The 17,191-nt window shown below is 53.7% G+C and overlaps 4 protein-coding genes across 4 annotated transcripts; all 4 read right to left on the bottom strand.

The window, feature by feature from the left end:
• Window positions 1–431: 431 nt before the first annotated feature.
• AB675_1290 (uncharacterized protein) lies at window positions 432–1,665 on the bottom strand (the record flags this gene model as incomplete). Its single annotated transcript, XM_018141169.1, has 2 exons — window positions 432–1,542; window positions 1,592–1,665. The coding sequence occupies 2 exons, from the start codon at window positions 1,663–1,665 to the stop codon at window positions 432–434; spliced, it is 1,185 nt and encodes a 394-aa protein (XP_017995642.1).
• Window positions 1,666–6,267: 4,602 nt separating this feature from the next.
• On the bottom strand, window positions 6,268–10,569 carry AB675_1289 (putative ADP-ribosylation factor-binding protein C25H2.16c; the record flags this gene model as incomplete). Its single annotated transcript, XM_018141167.1, has 8 exons — window positions 6,268–7,299; window positions 7,354–7,626; window positions 7,671–8,210; window positions 9,243–9,376; window positions 9,433–9,852; window positions 10,156–10,292; window positions 10,343–10,479; window positions 10,525–10,569. The coding sequence occupies 8 exons, from the start codon at window positions 10,567–10,569 to the stop codon at window positions 6,268–6,270; spliced, it is 2,718 nt and encodes a 905-aa protein (XP_017995670.1).
• A 705-nt stretch (window positions 10,570–11,274) lies between these two features.
• Window positions 11,275–12,379, bottom strand: AB675_1288 (uncharacterized protein; the record flags this gene model as incomplete). Its single annotated transcript, XM_018141166.1, has 2 exons — window positions 11,275–11,423; window positions 11,479–12,379. The coding sequence occupies 2 exons, from the start codon at window positions 12,377–12,379 to the stop codon at window positions 11,275–11,277; spliced, it is 1,050 nt and encodes a 349-aa protein (XP_017995658.1).
• Window positions 12,380–15,235: 2,856 nt separating this feature from the next.
• AB675_1287 (uncharacterized protein) lies at window positions 15,236–15,976 on the bottom strand (the record flags this gene model as incomplete). The annotated part of the gene is made up of 1 exon (XM_018141165.1): window positions 15,236–15,976. The coding sequence occupies one exon, from the start codon at window positions 15,974–15,976 to the stop codon at window positions 15,236–15,238; it is 741 nt and encodes a 246-aa protein (XP_017995645.1).
• Window positions 15,977–17,191: the final 1,215 nt, after the last annotated feature.

Below are 17,191 nucleotides of genomic sequence, written 5' to 3'. Positions count from 1 at the left end.
ATAGAGCAATTTGTGCTTTCAACAAACAGATCGTAACGGTCGTTAATCGTGACGAATCATGTCTTATCAGCGCCACAAATTCCCGTTGGCCCCTCACTCAGCTGTTGTACACGAGTCCATCCCGCCCACCCTTCGTGTACAAAACCTCGGACTAGGGAGGGAGATGTTTGCTCCCTGCAACCTAGTTGCTCTTGCCTGGTATTCCCGCTCTCAAAACGCAATAGCTGTTTAGTGTCAAACACGTCTTGACATTCCCGGCACAATCCAGGCATGTTGTTTTCATGCGTTATGGACCGAAAATGCCCTTCTTTTCCGTGGGTCAAAAATTGAGAAGGAGGGGAGTTATGTCGGTAAATCTGCGGCGAGATTCGAAATGATGGTAAAGGCCAGCGAGTGGCCGATGGGAACCCCATGAATGGGGTTCAAGCTAATCAATTAGATGCGGATGCCTCTTCAGTCCAGCTGCCGTCGTGTACAAAGTTATCCCAGAAGCCCTCTCCAGGAGTGACTTGTCCGGAGTCGACGGCGTCACTGCTGAAGCCATCGATGTTAGACAGGTTTAAGCCTTTGGACTCCTGACTGAAGTGGAAGTCCAAGCCTGTAGACGGAGCGTTGGAGTCTTTTGTGGTAGCAGCCGAGGTACCAGGAGTACTAGCAGCAGACGTCGGTGTAGAGATCAGAGCAGATGGAGCCAGCGTGGCGGACATGCCGGGCCAGGCGGATGGATGAACAGGCATGCCCTTCACACCGTGCGACATGTCGGCCCATGGGTACCCAGCAACATTAGTGAATGTCTCGGAGCCGGCCATGAGCTGGGCTGAAAAAGGATCGTTAGGATCAAGAGCAGGCCCAAGCATTTGCTGCGACTCCGGTGGCAAAGTCGTAGTGAATGGCATATTGTACGAGTAAGGCATGGTAGCAGACTGTGTCTGGCGAATATAGTCCGCATCCGACTCAGCACTCGTGTTGATAGACCCAGGACTGGGATGAGGCACATTGCCTGGTGTCGACATACGCCGATCGGTCATGCCTGGACGTGCATTTGTTGAACCTGCTGTGGTGATAGGGCCATTGATCGAATATGCTCTGGAGTGAAGCTGACGGAAGTTGGCTTGATGTGGCGATGGGTACGGTGATGCTCGGTACGACTGCTGGGGCGACTGCGTCATCTGCGGAGGCAACATAGGCGACTGGAACATGCCCGGTGCGTTCTGCGGGTATTGAGGGTTGCCGTACTGTGCTGGATAGCCAGTGTTGACCATCTGTTCCATAGCACTTCGCATCGCAACTTGGTTGGTCAAGTATGCAGCAAGTCGTCGGTTGAAGTCTGCAGAGCCGGTCTGGAGATGCGCTGTCAAGCGACGATATTGCATTGGCAGATCGTCGTCTTCTTCCTCGTACATCTCTTCATTGATAACATCCTGCTCGGTTACTCTCAGTGAGCGACCTGTCCGCCGTTTATGAATCTCTGATGCTCTGCGGGCAGATTCAACTCTGGCTTCCAGACTTCGGTCACTGCGGCGAGATGCGGCGATGTAGGCCCTGAACTCATGTAAGTTTGCATATTATCTTGGAGGAGTGAAGTCATTACCTCTCCTGGTTCTCCTCATGGGTTCGCTCTGTCTTCACAGCCTTTGCAGGCGGAATTGTTCTGGTGGGAGGCATCTTTATAAGATTGATTGCTTGAGCCGATCAACTAGTCTGTTGCTTCTGCAAGCAACAAGACCGAGGCTAGAGAGTATGGCACGAAGTGCCTGGTTGTTTTAGCTAACTACCAAAGACTGCTGTTGAGCAGTATCGATGGTTTGCAATTCCGAATCCGGACTCGACGGGCTAGTACTCTGGACAAGCCAGGATACTGGGCGCCGAGGTGTTCACGAATGGATTAGGCTGAAGCTGCTGTCCTTTTTTGTCGTGTTGCTTGCTGTGTGTACTTATCGGGAGAGGCTCAACATGAGGTGGCAAAAGTTATAGTAGGCAACGCGGCCGAGCTGGGCGGATTTCCGAATTCCGTTCTCGGGGCGCGTGAAGGCGACCAAATGGCTGATAGACTGAACTATCAACGTCCAAACTGCTGCGATAGCGAGCTGTATGATTCGAGTACGCCCAAAGGGTGAGTGTCGAAGATATGGAAAGGTGGCTGAAAGGAAAAGAGAGGTGTTGAAAGCTAAGACGCCCGAGGGAGAGCGAGGGATGGAGCAGAAAGATAGTTGTAGCAACCTCCAAAATACGAGCCGTCAGTTCTCGGAAGTAACAGGACCAGAAATAATGGAGACCTCTCCGGCTTGGGCTTCTGGCGATCGATGGCTGGCTATCTGGCCAGAAAGGTAAATGAGGTCTGCTAGTTGAGGGTTGGCTGGAGGAATCGGGAGTCCTAGTAGGCAGATGAGGGTAGGAGATCTGAGCGCAGGGACCCTGCGTTCTGCTCGGTTGCCAGTGTGCAACAAAGCTAGAAAAACCGACAGAGAGACGCTGGCTCAGCTCACCCTGGCAGCGCTTAGGCCGTTCCAACCGACCTCGTGAACTGACCGAGAGGGGTTGACAGCGCGGGCTCCCCATGTCAGAGGATTTAGGCGGCACAGAGACCGGTGGTTGGCCGAAACAAGCATGGTAGGCCTGGCAAGGAGCCTATGTGGAATTCCCGTCTTTTCAAGAATCCCATGTTTGCATCGCCTAAGAATTTCCGCGGACCATGCCCCAATGGGCAGGTCACTTGGAGACCACGCCCACCCAGGTAAGAGCCAGCGGTAGGATCGGCGGGGAAATTCTCTTACCGCAGAGCTGGAGGGGGCTGTGCCCTTCGCAAGAGGCAACCACTATGGCCGATCTCCAAGGCATGGCGCTGAAGCGAGGCATGCTTTGAAATCGGATTTTGTCGAGCACTGATGACATGCTGTGATCTACTCGTGTTCTGAAAACTGAAATGCGAGGGTTTCTGTTCATCATGGTGGCGGCCATCAGAGAAGGAGAGAGGTGCGGCTTCCGCTGGCTCCCCTTTGATGTGGGCCCTGGCCCTCTTAGCGTCGATACTAGCGCGATCGTGTTTCTTCTGTCAGAGCTTCTCCGTTTCGCAACACTCTGCAACGGTTGGGCATTCGCCATAACCGTGGATATTGAGGTGCTCCTCTGGCTACATTATAGCAGACGCCTGTGATGAAATCGCACGTTTCTGCAGCAGAGTAAAAATAAGATCAATGATCTACGAGATCAGATCTGCAACCCCGTGAAACGAGCGCGCGGTCGAACATTCGGTCTGTCCGGATACCACATAGAGACTGCTGATTGCGCCTGCCTTCTAAGCGAGGGCAGGTACTCGAGCTGTACCTAGGTGCCTACGACGTGAGATATCCTTACGCGCGATCGATCTCGGTCATGAGCAGTCGCACGTTTTGTTCTTAGCCGGCGCCGTTAGTGAAGCTGCGCAGCACCTTCGTTTCCATTCACTTATGCGACTCCAGCACCAAGTTGCCTTTCGCATTGCGAGGAACGTCGTTCCGTGCGACAATCACAGATCGATCGGCATCGTCAGCGTCGAAAACCATGCCAGCACAGGTCAGTCTTTCGGCGATCTTCTCAAAGATGGTCCAGGCTTGGCTTATTGGTCTTGCGATCGCCGATCTCTCAGCCATTGAAAGGGCTCACAGAGTTGAATTTCATGCAGGCTGATGCAGCCCCCGGTCAGGTTACGCCGATGCATCTTGCATATGCGAGCATGGTACTCACGATAGTTGCCGTAAAGCTCCCTGCGGATATATCTGTTGCCTCACGCAGTGTGAGGGCGATGGAGAGCTGACGGTCGCGGATAAGCTTGCAAGCCTGTAATGTTCTACGGCTTTCAGTTCCGTCACGGCACCTAGTGGACACCACGTGCGCCGAAAGATCAATTCCGTTCACCCTGTGCCTGTGTCAGATCTGACAGTCTGCAAGATCGATAGATCTCACATTCTGACATCTCAGGATCGACTTTAGCCTGACATGGTTCGAGAAATTGCTTGGTATACTCAGGTATCATTCGGTCGAGTCGGCCTCCAAACTGATATAACAAATACCTGAAGCTACACCGACTCGGCCGACTCGGCCGGTCGATCGATTTGCATCGCCCGATCTTACGGATAAAGTCTTCACCACAATAAACAAATTCCTTTCTATTATCTAATTGCGACGAGGAATCCTTTGGCTACAACAGTTTCAGAGGGTCGAAACGTCGTGACAATCACAGCGTCGACCTGCGCTAGCAATTCCAGGAAGTGGAATTTCGTCAGAACTAGTGAAGGTGTGACTGTTCATACAACGGTCGATAGTCAACGAAGAAAGGCACGACAATTCGCGCAGCGCGCACACCCGATCGAGGGTGTACAGTCACGAACCCCATGAAAAGCATCCGTCCTTCAGTGGGGAAGGACTTCTCGAAGCGACTGTTCGTCGATGGTCAACCAGGCTGAGGCGGCGACCTCGTTGGATCACCCAACTGACCCAGGCCGTCTTTTCATGGCTGCTCGCAGTGCCATTACAAACGGTGAGTTCTTCTCGTAAGTACACGGTGTTGTGGTTGGCTCTTCCCGGCAGCAATATGACCAGCCTTACTCATTCAAGGTAAGCGAGAACATGTTGCAGCTTGCGCAAACCCTCGCAGATTCCTTACTTTCCTGCCGCAATCCACCAACAACCAGCCATCCGAAGTGGCCGAACACACATCGCAGCTTCCGCGAACTACCGCAAAACCTGCTCGAGTGCTGGCAGCAACGGCTTTACGGCGTCAAGCCTCGGAGGCCGGTCATGTGCGGCATCGCTGCGTGCTGCACTGTTGCCTGAAGTCATATCAAGGACGCGAATTAAGGAGCTCCCAGCCTCGCGCCGCGAACCGTGCCTTTCAGCTGCACACCCACATGGAGCCGAATAATGGCAAAGTCTAGGGGTCTTAGCCTATGGGCATACCGCGCGTGGCCCGTACCGAACGCGGTACCGACAGAAGGACATCGTGTTGCGGGGGAATCCAAAGCTCATCGAGAGGCTAACACAACGTCCCCTTTCGGATGTCGCATGGCAGGAGCTGAAAGGAGGTTCGATGAGCGCAGATCCAGCAACTCAATTTTGTGAGATATCAATACTGACTGGAGGACCCAGCATCAGCTGAACGCTCGATATCCACTGTGAGTCCGAGCATGCCCCCTATCAGCATCCGGCATGGCTGGCTATCCCAAAAGGTGAGGGCGGAGTGGCAGCGACTTGGCTGTACAACGGCGGAATTCCACTACGTCACAAAGTAGTGGGAGTCATCTGCCTTCGCCTGAGCTTCAGCTCAGCTGGAGGGCGCGTCTCGACCTGCACCGCCTCGAGACGCGTCGATCATACTGGTGGCTCAGCAACAGCCATCTCCAGGTGAGCACAATATGCCAAGGCTTGTGATCTCTTAAGGACTCGATCAATCGATCGATGCCACAAGAACCTGACGGGGCTTGCAGACGCAGGAGGTAGTGGGCAAAAGGAGTAACCTGTCTCAGTACAGCGCGCACGTCCGCGCAAGTCTGTTTACACAGCTGAACCATCAGGTTTTTGCTCATCTAGATCAGGCAGGACTGCTCCGGTGAGGTTTGCAAAAAGGTGAGCAAGTATGCCTGACCCAAGCACGATTGGTATCTGGCATGGCGAGCTCGAAGCACAACAATGAGAAACAAGATCGCAAGCTGAAGCTCGACGGTATAGCAACCAACTTACAAGGTGAGTCACGCCCTTGGGCAAGCAGTCTACAAGGTGGGATCGCACATGCTCGAGACAAGTGAGGCCTTCATCAGGGTTTGGTGCGTGACTATTCCCAAGATCTGAACCACAGTCTTCGTACACTACTTCGAAGATTCCTCAGTAGAGCAGCCAGATATTGTCAGCAACGATTTGATGTAAGAAGGGCAGCCACAAAGCACCGGTAGCAGCAAAGGTGCGTCCATGCAATGAAGACCTCGATGGCGGTATAGCTCAGCCGAGAGGCCTTGTGGATGATGCTTGTGAGATTTGAGATATCATTGAATATCATTCCCGAGCTCCAACATATGGAGTACGAGCAGGTCTGCAGGTCTTCGTATCAACTATTTCACTGAAGTCCCAGACTCGGCACAACGCCCTGCTCCGTCTGCGGCTGTCCTCCAAGCACGTAGCTGACCTTGAACCGCATCTTGACTTTCCCACCACTACCGTGAGGTACGGCGCTTAGCAATATCTCCTGCTGCACGGCGTCCTGCTTTCCTGGCGACATGTCTCTAGAAGTCTGCGTCTTCATTTGCAGGCTGTAGCTTTTTCGACTGCCATTTCGAATTTGAGGCCTGTTATAGGTTGCTGGGAGTTGTTACTGAAGTGAGCAGTGATGTGGATTGGGGTGTTCGGCTGTGACTGATTTTGTTGGCGGCGAGATTGGAAGCTGATACCGATGGCGGAGCTGTGGACCTGGACGTTGCTTGTCTCGGGTTCCGAGGGGACGGCTGATGTAAATGTCCACTCGTCGTCCGCTGCTGTGGAGGCCGCTGGGGCAGCGGCAGGCGCCGAAGGTCTGGAGAGGTCGAGCAGGGAGGCTTGTTGGCCACTTGATGCTTGCGAGACGTGCCTTGACCCTGACGGTGTGTTGGAACGGGAACTCCCGGAGACGAGCGCCGCGAAGGGGTCCACAGGTGTGGCTTTTTGCTGCTGCTGCTGCTGCTGCTGGAAGAGGTTAGGTTGTGGTGTTGTTGGCTTCGAGGATGGAACTGCACTTGTTAAGGTGGCGAAGGCGTCGTAGTTTGGTGGCTTTGGTGATGCTTGTGGTGGAGGCGATGCCATAGGTGAGCTGAAGGAGGGGATCGATGCTTGCGGCGGATTTGTGAATTGTGGAGTGCCGAACATATCAGTGGTTGCGCTGGTCGAGCTCGGTCCAAGGGAGATCATTCCACCCGGGGTGCCATCCAGCGACAAGCCAAGTAAATCATCCTCGACAGTAGTTGGTCGAGACGGTCCGCTTGTCGACCCTGCGCCATCCAGTAACGACCCATTGGCAGTTTGATCGGCGGAGGGAGTTGGAGGCTCCGGATCGAAATCGATAAGTGAGAGTTCATTCGCAGCATTCTTTCCAACTCCAGTAGTTGTGCCGAGTGTTCCAGCTTTGATCTGATTCGCTGCAACGACGTTGCCAGCCTTCATGAGTCGATATCGCTCGATGGTACGATGGATACTATCGTTGATCTCGAGCAGCTTCGCGACAGCTTCGGCGTCGTCGGACTCCTCCTCGCACATCTTCTGGATCTTTGGGTGCGCACTCGCCAAGGCCGAAGCAAGTTCCTGTCATGCAATGAGCCTGGGTTGCGTGGTACACGTATGGCGGCATATACTTACCTCGAAGACATCTCCGTCACCAATGGTTTCGCCAGGTTTGTGGTTTTGCAGCATTTCTTCGAGAATCTTAGCCTTGTGCTGGATCTTCATGACTTCTTCGGCAGCCTTGGCGCGGTAGTCGGTCTTATTCCTGGTATCGTAGCCTGCCATGACTTTCATCAACTTGTTGGCTTCCTGCAGGTCGCCCGGCGTGCCTCTCCGGATCAGTTCCTGCAGTTTCGCTGACTGTGCTTCGCGCTCTTCTTTCTCCATCTCTTCGGCAGATTGGAGATTCTGTCTCGGTCAGCAGGGTCCCTCAGCCGTTGCAGGACACCTACATCGCTGGGATTCAAGACCGCGGCATCGTCTCGCCGGACTTCAGGAAACATGTATCCCTTGTATAATAGCAACCTGTGCATGTCTCGGATGAAGCCGAGATCTTCTTTGTACCTGGACGTCTGGCATATTGTGCTCCGCCATTCTTCGATCGCTTCGAGGATCTTGTTCTGAACTCGACTGGCACGGATTGGCGGGCGCTCAGGAAACCGGCGCACAAGCTCGTTCAGGAATTCTTTGGTGCTAATCTGGAGGTGGAACGGATAGCCACAGTTCTTGACGCAGATGTCGAGTAGTCCTAGCGCTAATAGGGAGATATTCGGATTGCGATGATTTATGAGCTGAACGATGGTCGAGGCAGCCTCTCTGGGTGCACTACCCTTTTTGGCATTGATCATGTCCACAATCTCGAGGTTGAGTGCCAGGTTTGGCTCATAGTTCGAGACAGGATCGCAGGCATTGAATATAAACCGCTGTAGAGTAGTCTTCGGAGGCGAGAAGCCCTCAAACTGACTTCGCGAAGCCATCCGGGCGGACGTCGCCTGTAATTGTCACAGTCAGACATATATACACGCCGCAGGAGGCAGATCAACGACCGAGATGTGCAGCGCATAGCGCCAAAGACATGGCCCCGCGACGATATCTCGAGCGGCTCGGCGTTGGAAATAAGCGGGTACGTGTTCATGGCTTTTCGCGCAGACTTACCTCCATTATCAAAAATGCCTTCCTGCACTTGTACTATCTCAGCATGATCGAACAGGTTGAGAGCGCATCGGAGGAGCGGCGTCGCGCACGCCGTGCTATCAATATTTGTGAGGAAGGTGGTGGCGGATCGATATCCCTCCGCTTCAAATATTGATAGAGACAGCGTGAAGCGTCTGACTAGGCAACTGTGTATGCTGCTGGAGACATGTTGTCGACTCCCACCCACCGTGGCCTCATCTGCGGGCGGAAAGGTGGGGTCTGCCAAGAACGCCGCCTTTCTCGGGTTGAACCTCGAAGCTTCGAGTTTACTCGAAGACTTTACTTCTTTTCACGCAGTTCACCATTTGTATGCTACGGCGCAGGTCCTCGGAGCGGCATGGATCTTATCTCTTGAGCAGCTGGTTCTGCCTCAGTAGGTCGAGGTCTCCTGCCAAAAGTGATTCTTTCCATCACATACAAATGCTTGCTCAAGTCTGAGACCTCTGTTTGAGCTCTCTCGATCATTTCTCGTGTCCGTTGTTCCTGTCACGCGTCAGTCTTTGCCCGTTTCATCGTTAGCAGGCGGGCTTCAGGTATCCATCAGTGACTGAAAATACTGGGCTTTCCTCTACAGCGCCCTCCCTGGCGAGAAAGTCCACGGGATACCATTCTTTCGCAATGAGGTCGAGGGAGACTCATCTCAACGGCCACTGGCTCGATCACGGGAATTGTGCTAGAGCCTCAGCGCCCTCCCTGGACGAGAGATAGATGATGTGCAGCATCTGTGGCTCAAGAATGGAAGGTGGTCGACTTGGTGGAAACACCCAGTACTCAGAGTCACAGCTTGGGTAGTGATGTTTGGGCGGGCCCTGACAAGAGAACCTACTTACAGTCAGGCCCAGTTGACCGGTGAAAAGCGCCAGAGAATAGCTCTCGATTGCGTACAGAGCCACTGCGAGCGCGATCTCACTGAGTCCCTTGTCGCCCTTCGCCCAGGGCCCGAGAGGGATCTTATATGTCACCTCTGCATGGTATGTCAGCTCATGTTGTACAGCCAGTCTACAAAAGGGCTCGATATACCTTCGACTTCAGTAAAGCCCGCCTCGACCATCAGCCTTCGGTGCTGCGATGAGATGTCCATGTCTCTTCCAAAGCGTCTAGCAGCCTCTATTAGCGATGTTTGCCACTCCATAATTCCTGGCGGAACTTCAGTATCGAGTGAAAAGATCCACGTCTCCAGAGACTGGTTTTCGACGATTCCTCCAGGTTCCAGGTTGTCTAACGTTTGGCGATAGATGGCTGGCCAGTCTGCAAAGGCTGCTTCCATCGAGCGGAAATGGATCACGTCGAATTTGTGCTCGAATTCCCACGGCATCGACTCCGCGTCGTCCACGAAGAAATGGCAATTAGGAGGGATCCAGCTAGGTTGGATCGGCGAAAGATCTGTCCCAATCACCATTGTTTCTGGAAACTCATCTGCGACGTCGATGGCCCATAGACCTGCTTCAATTAGCCGGCGTTCCTGGTTCCCGACGGGGCTGATCGCGACTGGGCGCACTGGGTGATCTCCCTACAGCGCCCTCCCTGGCAAGAAAGTCGAGCAGGTATCAACTTTCGGCACTGACGCTCGAGTGAGGCTCATCTCAAGCCCACCAAGTTGATCAGCGTAACAGTGCTGAGGTCCCAGAGCCCTCCCTGGCCAAAAAGTCCATCATGAGCAGGCTCTACGGGTCGACAATTCAAGGTAGGCGCTCGAAGCAAACGCCCAGTACTTAGAGTCACAGCTCGCGGGGCGGAGCATACCAGTGCCTGTTCCGATGTCTAGGACTCGGCCCATCCTTTCAACACGGTCGCCGAATCGCAGCGACTTTCCGCCGAGCATGGCTTTCCAGTGATGATGCATGAGGTCCATTCGATCTTGCTCGCTTTGGTCGTTGGGTCTGGACCTTATCAGCATGGAATGTCTCGGCCTGATAGCGCTGCAACTGACACCACCCACCCACCAGAATGGTAGGAGTTGTATCGCCTTCCATTTGCGTATACATAATTGAAAACACCGGACTGGACTGAAGAAGCATAGATGTTGCCATCGTCGTCTCCTGGCGTTGGGAATGGCACCTCAGCAGACTATCATTGTGAGTGACTGATCAGCACAGAACGGGCACTTCGTACATCGACTGCCAAGCTCTCATTGCGCTCCGATCCGCCAGCGGACATGGCGGACAGGTACTATGGCCGCCTCTCAAGCTGTCTCGAGTGTGCTCTGGCTCTGGGAAAGCAAGCGGCAGGGAATTACTGCTCACGATGCCCTGAGGCCACGATGTTTGGACGTTGCGGGTTGCGGAGCCCTGTGGTCTATGCGGTCCTCATCTTTGCCTTTGCATGAAGTCCACTACGAAGCACAAGGTTCGGAACTGATGAGACTACTGGCAAGTGCGCCAATGCGATCGTTTCGCTTACCTCACCGTCTTTTATCAACCAGGCTTCAAACTAATATTTCTGGTTCTTCAGGTGGCATTTGCCCCGCGCTAACGATACAACCCCAGCTGGTAGGCCTTGGCGGTGTGTGATTTTGACCACCGGATGCACCTGAAACCAGGTAGTTGTCCACCACTTCCCGGTAGCCTGGGTCTTCTGCTACAGATTCCGACGCTGCTCACGCAGCACAGGCCAATCCAGGTGCAGCCCTTCCTAATTCCTCAAGACATCGACCGATCACCTGGAATCGTGCCCGGCGTTGCGCAGACAATACCTTGCATGTGCATACATGGCGATGGCGACTCTCTCGACCTTCGGAGCGACATTTCGCGGCGGGTATGACCTCAATGGCTTCTTCACACGTGTCCGTTACAGTAGCAGTGTGCTCGCCTACTATGAATACTGGCACGGCGAGTACAATCAATGGATAGATTTTACTATGGACTATGCAGATCTCGGGCAGCAGCTACACTGACCCAGCAAGGACGCCTGATTTTTCGACCACTCTTCGCGCTCGCGCCGCAGATCTCGCTTGACCATTGCCCAGCTGATCAGAGCCCACATCACAACCCATATCCAGGGCACGCCAGAACCTGTTGCATCGTCAGCACAAAGATGCACGATATTCCGGGGAGCAGAAATACTCACAAACACCAAAGACAATCGGCCTCGAAATCGCATGAAGCACCGCAACGACCGTCAAGCCAGCCGCCAAGATAAGCATCGGGAAGACGAAGAAGATGCTCTGCACGAATAACATCCTCCTGAACCGCGGACTGGCATTGTACCTGGCAGCCATCGCCTCTCTCACCGCTCGTCCACCCTTCCCGTCCACAGCCAAGACATCCTCTACGAAGTAATACGCGCACGGCTTGACAATCTCGCCTTTCGCAGTCGAGCTCAAACGAAATGGCGCTGGCCACCCGAACAGCGCGTAGTGCAGAACAGCCCACCCAATCAGACCGAGCACGAACATAATCGCCGGCACGGCCATAGCGCAAACCCGTACCCAGACATCAGTCGGTATGGTCCCGATGGTCAGCAGTACCACAGCGGCGCAAGTGGAAAGGGTTCCTGTCCATGCAGTGAAGTCGAGCGCCCATTTGCTGGTGACGCCTATAGGCCGATACTCCTCGCGCCGAAAGAGGTACCACGAGCGTCGAGTCAGCTGCCAGTAGATGTTGAACCCCCATAGCGCGGTGATGATAGCGAAGGTGATCCAATTCGCGGTGTCTGTACCATAGCGTAGGCCGTAGAAGAGTGCTAGGGGGATGACTTCGACTTCGACGAAGGCGAGCAGGAGGAAGAGGTAGAGTCTCACGGCGTGTTTGCCGCGAGGCCAGGCGAACGGGATCGGTGGTGGACCAGGGGTGGTCGAGGTACGTTTTTCGTTGAGCATTGCGGGGGGAGTGGCCACTGCGAGGGTGTCGTCGGAATCGCGCGTTGCTAGTGATGGTGGAGGGTAAGGCAACGCATGGGGCTCCTGAGCCAAGGGGCTTGCTCCTTGACCGTCCGCTTCTGGCTTCTTGTGTCGCAAGGTCTGGCGCATACTGGTGGTCGAAGCGTTGGATGAGATAGGCAGCACTGTGGTTCAGTAGGTACTGAGCTGTGGGAACGAGGGACGATGATGTAAACCTATCTGGTTGACCTACGCAGACGGAACCTATCCACGATTCTGGTGGTTCATGGTACTATGAAGTCAGCTTCGGCGGATGATCCGGATGCCTAATATCTGTGGCATGATATCAGAGCTCTCAATACATATCAGCAACAACCTGCTTTGCCAACCCTAGGTCGATTCTGTGAGGCAGTCATGCACAAACCATTCCTTGCGATGTGAGCACGGCTGTATCCACGAATAGATATGCTTATCGCATCATACTGTGCAAAAGTCCTGTGCTCGATGGCACACGCACTGGAAAACCTAGGTTTCTGCGAGATCGATCTTGACGTACGCGGCTTTCGAGGAGACTTAGGAAGTGATTGCGTCACTTGGCAAGGATTTTGGTACGTGCATCCGAGATCAGTAAACTTTGAGACGCCTCGACTTCAGGCTCGCGCGATGGACGCCCCGCTGTGCCTGGAAGCCCGGCTGTGACCACACATGCACAGTATTGTCGCAAGCCATCCGTATACCTGCGAGCGACGGCGGAGACGATCATTTACGCACAACGTTTGGTCATCGGAGAACCATAAAGAGTGATGAGATGTAGTCTCTGCGTCAAGCGACGTCGATCTTTTCGAGAGCTGCCTAATGCCCAGCCACGAGGCGACAGCGCCGAGCCTTTCTGAGTCCCAGGATAAGCTCTTGAATCGACCTCGTCTCTACACACTGTGCTTCTCCCATGATGCGTATAATTTTGGACATATAGGAATGATGCATGCGTCTCGCAAAGTCTCACTCGCCGGCCTGTCGGCTCTTACAATTCCGGACGAAGATGACGTTCGTTGAACGTGCGTCCGTGCTAAATCCAAAGCACTTATATTGTGTCCAGATCTCGCTGCTGATCACGAGCGGATTCAAGACAGACTCCGGGGGTGCTGCTCGTCCCTCGAAGTGAGCTCGCTCGGATATCAATGGGTCCTGTTGTTGACTGCGGATGAGGGATCAGAAGGGTAGGACAAGTTCGCACAGTCTCTTGGGTAGATTGGTCGACACCATGCCCGGTTCCATGATATGGCAGATGGCTGGCTGGATCAAGACCCCAAGAAGGAGCGACTGACTGTTCTGGACGCACATCACTGTCGCCCGGGATCAAGCGAGACTGGGTTGCGATCAGAGACAAAAGAGATAGGCGGAAAACGGCGCGCGAAGACGGAAGACACGGGTATCCAGCGCGACAGCGACTTCTGGAAATGGACGAAGCAAGAAAGCAGTCGAAGCGCCGACACCCTAGCTCATTGTTACTTACCTCAGACGTCGGCATGCCTGCCGATTTCGGGTTCAATCCTCCTCCTGAACGCACATTCTCCTTCCTATTAGCAACATCTCTTTTCAAGAAAGCAAAAACACAATGCGTTAGCATTGAGAAACTCCTCCATTCCAGGGCAGGGAAGACTATATGCACAACCATACTAGGTCCACAGAGTTTTTTGACAATGCGTTCCGTATGGGCTCACCCGGGACCCCGTCCCGGGAACTGCCATTTGGTTGCAATTGTTGGAGGAAAATCGTTTGACTTGAACGTATCAAGATTACGAGCTGGTACCTCACAACTAGAGAGGTGAGGGAGCATTGAGGTCGTTGTCAGGTGACACGACTCCTGATGCCGGGAACTGCCAGGACTTGAGTTTCTTGAGGTACTGCGGTCTAGCATCAAGTGGATGCCGTCTGCTAATCAAGGACAAGGACAGCAGCTTCAGGTAAGATTCGAGGAAGTAAGTAGGCCCTGACCTACAGGCTCGAATTGATTCGTGGTCCGTCCATCATGATCAACCTCCGAAGAGTCACCCGATGAGGATCTACAACAAACACCTTGGTATACATACGGATCGACAGTCGGCTTTGTACTTGGTGCTCTACAAGTAGGACACGAGACAGTATTGGCGGTCAAGCATAGGAGGATGGAGCAATATCGATGTGGACATGAGGTCAGTTGGCAAGGCAGAATGGCTTGAATTTGTCTTGTAAGCGAAGAGCTTGGTACAGGACTTTTTTCTAGGGCGACTTATGGTCCTCTCGGACTCGCTGCTGGGTCGTTCTTGTCTCCAGAGCTCTCAAAGGCTAGAAGTCTCGGCACTCTCGAGCGCCCTTCCCAAGCTCGCACATTTCTAACCCGTAGTCTATGGCAAGCTGAATGGGTATCGACCCTGCGCCATCTCGAATTCTGCTCGTACAGGCCTGTCTTTCGAGTCAATGCTTACTTCTCTCCCCCATGACCCTGACCAGAGCCGCACGTGTCGGCAAAAGACAGTTCAACAAGAACACAGAACCTGGAACTCCGATGTTCGGTCTGGATCGCAACCCAAGGTATTGGGTGCGCTGGGAATAGTCCTGATTGGCATCTGCCGGCAGTCAAATGCAGGTTGTGCAGTAGCGCCATCTTGGCATCTGAGTCCTTTCAGTAGAGTTCATTCGAAGGTTTCCACAGGTTTGGGGCTGGAGACAGGATGGTTCTCAGAGAGGGGCTGGCTTGCGTGTGCCCAAGAGCATACTTAAGTGGTCGCTGACAATAAGGGATTTTAGGGACATCAGCGTCAGTGACCGCATGGGATTGAACGTGCACAGCCATCTTTATTCACACTGCGCTGTATAGAGATGAGCATATTTACCGTCGAGTCGTCTACCCATAGACCGAAACCAAAACATGATACTAAACGACGGATTATTGAACTCCGTGACCTGTCGCGCGTCGTGATCACAATCCTCCAGCTTGCTTTCGTCTCATTATGCTGATTAAGGTCCTCAAACCTCCTGTACATTATGCGCGGGCTTCGTCTCTGCAACAACGCCTTGCTCCTGCTGAGGGTCCACAGTATTTGCGTGTCCACTGAACGGAGCGAATCCCTGCCTGAGCATTGCAGTCCTGCCACCTCTGGTCTGGCGCATGGTACCAGGATAGCGATCATTCTGAAGAACACCATGATGATGCGGTCGCGTACTCTTCGGCACCGTGAGACCGGCCCATAGGAACAGCCACGCGACAATCAGCTCCACAGCGATCTGCATGACGGCGCGCACGCCTGTGGCGGCAGCGTCATCAGAGAACAAGCCGAAGATAGAGCCTTGGCTCAGGCACGCGCCGAGCCAGCCGTAGACGAGGCGCACAGCGATGAAGGGGATCGCAATGACGCAGACTGTGACAAGGCGGGATTCGCCGGGTGCAGTGATGTGACCCATCTGGTGCGTGCGTGTGAAGACCGAGAGACCGCCAGATACGAGGAAGACGCCGGTAAGGAGACCGATGGCGACCTTGATAAACAGGCGACCTTGAGTGATATCGCTAGCGGAGTTTGTCGAGGAGAAATCTGAGCCAGCCAGGATGGACAGGATCAATGCAGCAATAGTCGCCAAATGGACCAGGCGGGTAACGAAGGGGAACGGCGCCAGCACTGCGTGTGGTGCGGGCATGTTTCCCTGCACACGGAAGATGAGGCCTGTGAGTGCGCCAACCAAAGAGATGAGGCCAACAGATTCGCAAATCATGCTCGTTTCGATGAGCCTTCGCTTGGGCTCTCAACGGCGGCGATGCCGGTCGCGCTGCCCAGGGTGCGGAATATACCGAGCATAATCAGGGAGAACCATCCTAGTTGGCGTGAGAATCCCTGCTTGGTAGCCACGAAGATGGCTAAGGCGAGGGTTGGTGGCCATAGAATCAGTTCGACGATGAACAAGACCTCGCGAGCGTGCATTTTTGCGGTCCTGCGTGAGACGAGAGGATGTGCGTGCGGCTCTCGAGTCAATAGGAAGTTGTGTTCGAAGCAGGGTCCAAGCGGAAGGTCCAGATAATGGGTTGCTATAAGTCTATCGTCCTGGCGCTGTCAAGAACTGATAGATCCGCCACGAGATGAGATAGTCTTTTTGTGTTGCTGAGAGGGTGTGATATGTATTGCTGTCAAGCTCGAAAGGACCGAGTCTCGATCTTATAGAGTACCAAAGTCGTGCAATAGACTCTCGTGGTTTGTAGCCCTATTGGTGCAAGAAGACGAGATCTTGGGCGAGGCGTGGAATAAAGTTCATAGGACGCGCATGGTAAGCTAAATTGAGACACACTCTTCAGCCCTTTCATGCCAAGTGTGGAATGAAGTCGCTCAGGGCATTCCCTATTCCGTCTTCCATTCTATCCAGGGCGAACGAACATCCTTAATGCTCACAGTGACACGGCGTATGTCCGGCAGAAAGCGGACCCAATCACTGCTGTTCTGCGCAGTCCATTATAGACGAACAAGAAAGGTCAGTAGCTCATACGGTAGGAAGGCTAACCTACCTTGAGCATATTCTGTGTGCCGCAGTGCACGTCTGCTACGACGCCTTTGGTACAACGAAGCTCCGGACATGGCGAAAGTGGTGCCATATCACGAATGATGTCCATTAGTGATCGTCCTGCTTGCGTAGAGGGCAGTGATCACGATGTCGCATCAGTTTCATCAGCTTTTTGCCAATGGCGGATTGAATACGACTGCCAAAGAGGTCTGAGCCACGAGATCACGATCGTATTCAAGTGTGACCACCGACTGCATCACAGCAAAGCCGCCTGAGCATTCTGACTTCAGCAAAGAGTCCGGGGCAGAGCTGAACGACTCGAGGCATTTACCTAAGAAAAGTTTCTCCAGTAGGGGTGTTCCGCCATGTGTTCGTCTCTACTTACCGATTGCAGTAGACCTGCTCACTCAGCGCAATCACTAGCCTATTTTTCCAGCT

This window comes from Cyphellophora attinorum, assembly GCF_001299255.1.
Source record: "Cyphellophora attinorum strain CBS 131958 chromosome Unknown Contig37, whole genome shotgun sequence".
Lineage (NCBI taxonomy): Eukaryota > Fungi > Ascomycota > Eurotiomycetes > Chaetothyriales > Cyphellophoraceae > Cyphellophora > Cyphellophora attinorum.
This window is presented reverse-complemented; position numbering and strand designations above follow the sequence as displayed.